The following is a 9703-nucleotide window of genomic DNA, read 5'->3' on the forward strand; positions in this document are numbered from 1 at the left end:
GTCTTTCTGAAGAGCTGGAAAAGACCTTGGAAATCTTGGAATCCAACCCTAGTCTTTGTAAATAAGAAAGCTGCAGCCCAAAAGAAGAGTCCGTGACCCAAGACACCAGCACGTGGGGAACTTGGAGTCCAAGTCCTTGTTCACCAAGTCATGCTTCCATTATGTTCTCAAAGGTAGGGATGTCAGAAGAGAAGCAGGGAAATCTTAGCCTTCAGAGAACACCCCTTGCGTTTTTCTCATTCGATGATTTTTTTAAAAAGATTTTATTTATTTATTCAACAGAGAGAGAGACAGCCAGCGAGAGAGGGAACACAAGCAGGGGGAGTGGGAGAGGAAGAAGCAGGCTCCTAGCAGAGGAGCCTGATGTGGGGCTCGATCCCAGAACGCTGGGATCACGCCCTGAGCCGAAGGCAGACGCTTAACCGCTGTGCCACCCAGGTGCCCCTCGATGATTTTTTTAAGCAAGTGTTTTGTGTGTATGTGTGTGGACTATGAAGCAACCCGCATTTGGGGGCCTGTTTTAATATGTGTTTGAAACAATATGGGAGAGTCAGTGTGGATAGATATTTAATACCAGGCATCAAGAGAGTTTTCCTAGTGGATACTATCCAAGTATCCCTTTTATCCTAAAATTGTTAAAATTGGAGGTCAGCATTTTTCTTCATTCGGCAGGTCCCACTTTTTATTTCTCCTCTATTTTTTTCTCTCCTACATACCCCTACCCATGTAAAATGCTAATTTACACTTCCAATACTTTATAGTTTAGGAAACACACTCACATTGCTCCTTGCCCTCACCCTGTGAGTCAAGCTGGCATGCTTATACCCATTTAATAAGAGAGGAAAACCAAGGTCAGGGATGTTGTGAACAGATTAAGTTCCTACATGGTGAATGTGTCACCAGTGGTCATGTGAGTCTGCCTCAGTGTTCCACTAGGACACAGGGCCAGCTGATCTCCTCTGGCTTTGGGGTCTCTTTGTTTTTGTTTCTTGAGAGATGAGGTTTTGGCCCACAAAGCCAGAACCTAGTACCAGCCAGTCATAAAAACACAAACTAAACGTAAATACTACTTTCCAGGATGTGAGGAGAACAAATGTTCCACATGACGCAGAATAATAACGTGTCCAACTTCATTTGTCACTAAAACTGAAACATGTTTTTCAATGATGGTATCATCGCTCTCATGACATTAAAACCGAGCAGGTCTAGAGTAATGCGTTTGGACAATTCCAGATGTTATCCATCTAGTGGGTCATCTCTCCTCACTGTGCCACAAAGTGATTGTTGAGACAGTAAAGGCTGAATTGAATTCCTGCTCTTAACACTTCCACTCAAATTTCTCAGGACATGCTAACTGGAATTCACATGCTCAGAAGCAAGGGGGGCAGAAAAGAGTAGGAAGTATGGGTGGGGCTCTAGCAGCCTCTAGGCTCACTGGAAATTATGACTCACCAGCTCCTCACACCTCTCTGTCCATACAAATTCAGGTCACCTTCCTAGTGACAAAAGGGAAATTCTGACCTGGATACAGAATGCAGGCCACTTTCGTCTTAACCAGCTAGAATGGTCATGGAATGGGACTCCTAATCACACAAGGCACAATCACAGTAAAAGGATGTTTGACCTACAGAATATAAGACTGGAGGGGGGGGCAAGTGAGTTGCCCTAAAAATGCCAAGGCTTGTCCTTGTTACAAGGGTGAGGAGATGTACTCTGTGAGATGAGATGTAGTCTGTGTTGCCTCAAAGGGTAGATAGAATATGGCTAGATCAGGGGCACCTGGGTGGTTCAGTTGGTTAAGCATCTGGTGTTTGATTTTGGCTCAGGTCATTATCTCAGGGTTGTGAATTCAAGCCCCACGTTGGGCTCCCTGGTCAGCATAGAGTCTGCTTGTCCTTCCCCCCCTCCACACCTCCGTCTCCCCCACCTCCACACATGCTCTCTCTCTCTCTCTCAAATAAATATTTTTTTAAAAGAATATGGATGGATCAATACAAATTTCAAGGAGGCAAATTTTAGTATTTAAGGAAGAAACTCCCAAAAATGGAGGCTGCCAGGTGAATGGTTAGGATTATAGGCTTTGGAATTATAGAGTGGCAGATGAGAAATCCCAGTTTGCCACATACTGCTATGTGACCACAGGTGAGTGACTTAACTCTTCCAAGCTTAAGTTTTCGGTCTCACAAAGTGAGATCAAATGAAGTTATATATATTAAGCATATATATTTATAATATGTGTATAAATTATATATAATTTTATATATTCATATATATATGTAGTGTGTGTGTGTGTGTGTGTGTGTATTCATCAAAGGCAGGGACCTTGTCCTTCATGTTTACTCCTGTATACTCAGGCCCCACACCAGGGTCTAGCACATATTAAATGCACAATTATTATTAATGGAATGATTGGATTTACTGGATCCTTAATATGAGAAAGCTACTGGAATAAGCATTTTCATTCATTTCTAACACATTCATGAAACATCAACTGGGTGCTAGGAACTGGGCTTGTCATGGTGGTCTTTACTGCCATTATTGTTACTATAATAATTATTATAGTTGTTGTTTTGTGGTGGTGGTCGTTAAATGGGTCACTTGAGGTGGTGGTGAGTCCCTCTGTTGCTGGAAGTGCCTAAGCTTATGCTACATGCCAACTTGGTAATGTTAACAAGGAAATTCACACACCTGTGTAAAGTTGGGGGTCACATCCAAATCTGAAATCATAATTCTGATTACCTAACTCTCGAGACAGCTAGTTAGCACCACTTCTCACTTTTGTTCTTTACACACACAAACACCACGGAAGGGAAACGTTTGCCCCATGAGCTTCCTCCACATAAATCTCATTTATAATTTGAATGTTCTTTGAAAGTCTTTTTGGCAGAAAGGGAAGGGAAGATCCACTTGGATACATTTCAACCTGGGATTCTTCTGCTTCAAGTCAACCTTCCTTGGCACTACACATCCCACCTCTTTTTAATAAATATTTGGGAACTGTTGGTTTGGGTCCGACTAAACATGGCATCATTTTATTGCTGTTACGAAAATGTATATGTACAAGAGAAAGATAAGAGCTGTACATCGCTAATGAATGATTTCAAGGCCACATGAATACCACCAAGAAGACTAAACCCCTTTCAACTTTGATAGCATTATCTTTGGCTTTTTAATGTCTGATACCATGCTGAGTGCTAGAGGTTTCTGCTATATGGTTGGGGCAGGACTAATTATCTTGGTGAAAATGGAAAACTCTGTTCCCGACTGAACCTCTGACTTGCCCAAAGTCAGCTGGGAATTAGGCACTTGATGGGTGGTAGGTTGAAACATTTGGTTTTCATCCTAGCTATCTGGAGAAGGCACAGCCTGGGGGTAGAAGAGAACAGCTGTAAGAAGAGAATGTCCCATCTGGAGGTCACTCCCAACTTGTAAAACTTTGGGAGCAGCTTTTGGCTGCTCCAGATTTTGGCCGTCCTGTCCTCACTGCAGCCGAGTCCCCTTGCCTTGGATGGGACACTCCCATGTATTGTGGCTGTAGGGACTCTGACTGTAAGGCATCCTAAAGAGTTTTTGGCTAAGAACTCAGAATTCATTTTCCCTGCAGGTAGACTAAGGCCCTTCAGAGTCTACTTTAGACACTGAGCCCAAAGTCTACATTCAGAGTGTTCTTTCCTAGATAGCATCCTACAAGTTTCAATTCTCACATCATTTCTTGGAAAACGATCTTAGAGGCCACATTTACAGGCAGAGATTTATTGGCAAAGGTGATGCCTAAGGAACAGCCTCGGGTCAACAACGGCTTGGCCAGTCAGGCTCTTTCACCCTGATGGCAAGCTCTCGGCTGAGCATCTTAGCATGAAGCCCCTCCCTCTTCTTTCCCCTTCCTTTGACCAATTCTTACCCCGCAAACTTATTTTCTGGTTACTGGGTTACCAGTTGTCTCTAGTCTTCATCTCCTTTTTACCACTCAGTTCTTGCATTTGTAATTCATCCATCTTTATGCTTGGTTCTCTGGTTCCACATCCATTTCTGTTGAGTACCCTTTGTCTCAGAACCTGCCTCAGAGTCTATATCTAATTTTGTCCACCTTAGATGTATCGACCCTGTCAGCTTCTAATATCCCATTAAGGGCAACTTCAAGGGTGGGTGGCTTATGCAGTCAGAAGGGCCCTGTATTGGGTTTAACGCTCTGTTATTGCTTCTTTGAAATTTCTAACAATTTTATCTTTGGAGCTGTGCTTTGTAAGTGAAGTTTGATGGACAACAGAGCACAAACATGAGCAGAGGAGAGAGGCACAACCATTCTTCGCAGCCCCACTTGCACGTAGCGTTCAGGATGCCCCATGAGCACAGAATTCCAGTGGACCCACAATGTGTGAGAATTCAGCAAGGCCCAGCTTGAGTACAAGGTAAGACTGTCAGGTCCATAACTAAGTAAGCAGGCAGACATGCTGACAGCCCCAAGAGGCACGCTTCCCATTCAACCCAGAAATTGCTTCCAATACAGAAAGAAAGCAATAAGAAGCACAAATGACCTAAAGCCCCATCATATCCTTTCTTACTTACGCTCCTACCCCGTACTAGCCAACCACTTATGCTGAAAATGATGACATAAAAGGAAAGAGTAGGGTAAGAGTAGGAAGTAGTTCCCTTTCCTTTCCTTACTCGGTAGAAAGCCAGACTCGGTGGAAAGTGCACACATAAAGAATGCACGTAAAGAAATGAAATAAAAATAGTTGAGTTTGTTTTGTTAGCATTTCCACTGTTCTAGGAAGAATGAACTACATATGCATGTATAAGCTACAAAATGGGAATTGTGTAATTTACGTGATTTCACATACGGTAAGTGCTCTCCCATTTCCATTTAAAACTAGCATCACACAATATAAAGATGAACAGTGAAATTCATGCCAATAATTAAAAATTTTAATTTTCTTATAATGACATTAAATAGCAAATAAAAGCACCATGTCAAATCAAGAGAAAGAGAGATCATGAAAGAAAGGAAAACAGCTTTATCTTTTAATACCTTTAATGATACTTCCCCTCGCCCCATATACACTTTTTGAATAAGGAGCTCCCCATTTTCATTTTGCACTGGGCCGCACAAATTATGTAGCCAGCCCTGGTCCCGTGGCTTTAAGACATGTCTATCCCAGGCCTTTTCCCAGTGTGATCTCTCTAGGCCTTGTCATACCCCTGTCCTGGGACTTCATATAGGGTCGGTGGATATTATCTGCCCCTTTGGTGAAATAAACAAACAAACAAATCTCTTAAACGTAGCTCTAAATGGATGGGAAAAGAGGTAAAATGACATGGTAGGGGCTTAACCAAAGTCACAGGATACGCCAGGGATACAGGCACAAGCTGACTCTCATCCAGACCCAATGCCACAGCCTGGCGGCACTCATCTACACTGCGGGCATTTGAGTCTTGAATGTCATTTGAAAATCCCAACAAAGTCATTACATGTTGCAACCTTTTGATCACACCCAGCTGGGGTCACCACAGCCCCATAGGAACCATGTGGAGCAAAAGGCTCTGCCTTTCAAGAGATCCTGCACAGAACATTCCAAGGCCTCAAGGGAGTCCTGTGTCTTGTCCCAGGTTAAAAGGAGTCAATCAACAGGCCAAGACATGCTTCCTTTGCAGCTTTGGTAAGGATTAGAGTCCTACATCACCCCAGGCAGGTCAGAGTATCTTTTCAATCACTGTATCGAAGTCATTCAAAATTCTGAAAGAATGGGATGCTTCCCATCTTTTTTTTTTTTTTTTTTTAATTCCTTAAAGAATAAGACAGGTAATATCAAGTCCAGGGGTCTTGCAGTACTGGCCAGATCCCTCCTCATCAGGAGGAACTCCAAGCCAGAACAAATCACAACCATGGGCACTTTGACAATTGCCTGTACACCCTTCATGTGACCCCCTCAAGTCATCCAAATGGATTTTTAGGCTAACATCTCTCAGCACATTGCACATTCTGGCTGCCCCCATTGCTATTCTCTTAGAGCTTTCCATGAAGAGTACCAGGGTCCACCAGACCTAGGTTTTTTCCAGAAGCCTCACAACAGCCTTTTGTTAGGTGCCGACGTGCCCTTAGCAACAGAGCCTAATCCTCCAGGTACTTCTGGGCTAGTCCAAGTTCCTTCCAAACCCCAAACATCTCTCTCTATGGACAGCTGTGTGGAAGGACAGATCTTTGAGAGCACAAACGTCTTCAGACTGCTCCCACCAGGAGCTGGCTGGGCTGCTCAGCCGGCACTGCAGGCCAGATGGAAGGGTCAGTTGCCTTTCTGCCAGAAAGAATGTGCAGCTGCTGTCTCCTTCCTATCAGCAGGCAAGAGGGGGACGGGGTGTCTTATGGGCTACGCTGCCCTGTTCCGGCTCTGACAACAGTAACAGTGATCTGTTCTTCTCTTTCCATCAAATGGTAATCGTAAACGCTTAAAAATTTTACGTCGCCATTTCAAATAATCTTCACGAAAATATTTTAATGAAATGTAAAAATGCTTCTGATATAATGCTAAGTGGGAATAAAAGGGTACAGGAGGTCCTGGCTTTGTAAACAGTTTACATTTAGGTATAGAAAAAATACAGGGAGGAAATATATCACAAGGGATGTCTTTTGGTGGTGGGGTTAAGAGTAATTTTGCATTTTTCTTCTTTAAACTTTTTTATATTTTCTAAAAGAAAATATACTTTAAAGGTATGTATTACTTTTGTAGTCCAACAAGAAAGGATACTTTCCTATTAGGTAGGATTTCTCAGACAGTAGTTACAGATTTTATGCATTTTCCCAAAGGAAACCAACATCAGGCTTCTACTTCTTCTCTAGGTGAATTCCAGGATCCCTTTTCCCAATTGAATTTTCTATACAGGAGATAGATTTTGGCTTTGACACAACTGCTTAGCTTGTAATGACTCTTCTTTTCTCTTTCATTGAAACTTGAAAATATTTAGGAAGAGCCCTATCAGAGTTTTGAATTAATGTACTGTATTTCTCTCTCCTGGTTCCCAGGGCTCGGAGCTCCAAACAGAAGCCCACTTGAGACTGGATTCAGAGAGCCAGAGGCCTAGAGGACCGGACCGTGACTTTGGGCATCAAGGTGTGGTTGAACATTGATTTTGGAGTTGAATGGCTCTGGAACCTCAGGGGTTTTTTTCTCTGTAATCTTTTAGCAAGTTGTTTTAAAGGTGAAAAAGCACGTTGTATGTAGAGTGACTAGCACAGTGCACACAATAAATTATTAATACGAAGAAGGGGTGAGCCGCTGGAGAAGGCAGCAGAGGGGATATCTGCTATTGCGGCTCTCCATTCTCTCACCACTGAAGTTTTCCAAAGTGCCCGCGGGGTGGGGGTGGGGGTGGAGGAGCTGGCGGGATCTCAGCCCCGCCCCGACTGGGCTTGCCTGACCAAGGACACTTCTTTGGTTTCACCATGGAAATGTAACCGCCTCTTGGGTAGGAGATAGGCAGTCCTAGCCACAGGCCAGCAGCCAAAAGGGTGGGGTGAGGGGCAACCCTAGAATGCCCATGGATAAGTCTAAATATAAGACTCCATTACCACTCTGAAATGACCGCATTGGTGATCCAGAGTGCCTCTTCCTCCACCCACGGCCACTCTGCCCTTTCACTACTCATCAGGCAGAAGCAAGTATGCCAGAAGCTTACAGGAAATCAACAGCATCAAGCTGTACATTATGATGGATTGAGATAGTCTATCTTTGCTATACGACTTTACCTGCTGCCATTATTACTAGGAGTAATGGGCACCACTATTTTTACAACTGCAACTACAACTAGCGGATGAACCCCTTACATTGGTAAACTACAATTTATAAAGTGGCTGGGTTATGCCTGATGGAAGGTGATCCGGCATTATGGGAACACAGAGTCAGGCTGGCACTGGACACCCCAAAGGGAACAGAGCAGAATTACTGATACTTTTGTTTCATCCCGCAACTTCCTGGGCCCAAAACACAGTCACCCCACGCGGCCACACCCAGTCACTCTCCTGAAGCTACTCTGCTTCAACTGTCCAGAGCTAGTTTAGGCAACTTCAAGGGTTAGGGACTAGGAGTAATGGCCTTTTATTTGGCCAGAGGAGTTGGACCATGCCCAAATCCCACCAAACGAGCTGAGAGAGGAGTACAGAATGCCTCTCCAAATATAAGGCCATTGCGCCTGCCAACATCTCCCACCTTCTCCCAGGAAGGCCATTGAATGACACAAGCTCTTCCTTTTTTAAAAAGAGACTTTAAATTTCCTGTGGCAAAGTTACATTTTTTAAAATGCCTGACCTAAATCCCCAAAGGGAACTCTGGAATGTATACCTCCCCTTCTCATCCCAACGGAAGGGCCCCCTTTTCCCTGGGGCCCTGCAGTCAGCCAGGGGGAGGACCCGTGTTACCGAGCAAGGATGTGGCACACAAGCTCAAGCCCAACCGTGAACTAGCTTCCCTTTGAGATCGCTCGCTCTTCCCCTGGCAACCGGGGGCCCCAGCAGAGCTCGGAGAGAAGAAAGTGGCATTTTGGAATCCATTTTGCTCAAGATGCTGAAGGCATCGTGGCACACTGCCCTTTGCTACCGAGGCCAAGGGAACTTGGGGTAGGAAGGACCTTACCCATGGGGATGCGGTCAGTTGAGGGCAAGGTGAGGACGAGCTCTGGCGCCAGTGATACCTGAGGAGCGCGGCCACTGGGAGGCGGTGGGTGCGGGTGCCCACCCTGGGCGCTACTTCCCGCATTTGGACCCAGGTCCACTGGTGAGCAGTAGCAGCAGCAATCGCCACCCGAGCAGCTGGGGCTCCTTGTGTCTGTCCAGTTATTTTTAGGTGAGATTTACGATGGATGAGGGGGAAGGGACCCGAGATGACAATGAGTTTTGGTAGGTATAATCCTAAAAGTCACTTTTTCCAAAGCACCCCCCCTCCCGGGTCCTCCTTCCCGGAGCAGCGCTGTGCCAGCGGGGAAGTGGGCAGCGCGGGCACGCCGCAGCGGTCGGCTGGGACCTGAGGGCCGGGGCCCCTCGCCGGGCGCCGGGCGGGGGGGCAGGGGAGGAGGGGCCGGGCGCGGCGCAGCTCACCTGCCAGGCTGTTGTAGCAGTCGATCTCGATGGCTTCCACCGTCTTGCTCTGCTCCTCCGAGAGGCGGCCGGGGTTGGGGGCCCCGGGCGGGGAGGCCGCGCGCGAGTCCCGCTCCTGCTCCCGGGGCGCCGGCAGCAGCCCCTTCAGCTCCAACAACGCCCGGTGGTATTTACCGATGGCTTCGCGGAATTTCTTGTCCTTGTAGCACTGCGCCCCTTGGCTCTTGAACTCGTGCGCCCGCCGGATGAACTCGGCGGGCTCGGCCACCGCCCCAGCCTGGCCGCGCGCGGGGACCCCGCCGCCGCCGCCGCCGCCCGGGACGCACAGTGGCGGCGGCGGCCGCTGCGCCTCGCCGGCCGCGGGCGGGCTCGGGTTCCCCTTGGCCGCGGCCGCCGAGCCCTTCCTCTCCATCCGGCCGCCGCCCGGCGCCCCGCGCGCGCCGCGATCCGCCCGCCGCCGCCGCCGCGCCCTCCCGGGTTTAAAAGCGGCGGGCGCCTGCCCCGCGCCTGGCAAGCTCGGCTGTGGCCGTGACACCCCGCGGCGGTCTGGCGCCCCGCACTCCCATTCTCCTCGCCAGCTGCGGGAGGCTGCTCTCTCCTCCTCCTCCTCGGATTGCC

The 9703-nt window shown here is 47.2% G+C and overlaps 1 protein-coding gene across 1 annotated transcript in view; it reads right to left on the bottom strand.

Annotated features, from left to right (window-relative positions):
* The window catches only part of TTC9 (tetratricopeptide repeat domain 9), a 32722-nt gene extending 23225 nt beyond the window's left edge, over nucleotides 1–9497 (bottom strand). The window contains exon 1 of the mRNA XM_026519629.4: nucleotides 9086–9497. Within this exon, the coding sequence (XP_026375414.1) occupies nucleotides 9086–9497 (412 nt within the window). The remainder of the gene's footprint in view (nucleotides 1–9085) is intronic.
* Nucleotides 9498–9703: the final 206 nt, after the last annotated feature.

Source organism: Ursus arctos, unplaced genomic scaffold (assembly GCF_023065955.2).
Source record: "Ursus arctos isolate Adak ecotype North America unplaced genomic scaffold, UrsArc2.0 scaffold_25, whole genome shotgun sequence".
Taxonomy (NCBI): Eukaryota; Metazoa; Chordata; class Mammalia; order Carnivora; family Ursidae; genus Ursus; species Ursus arctos.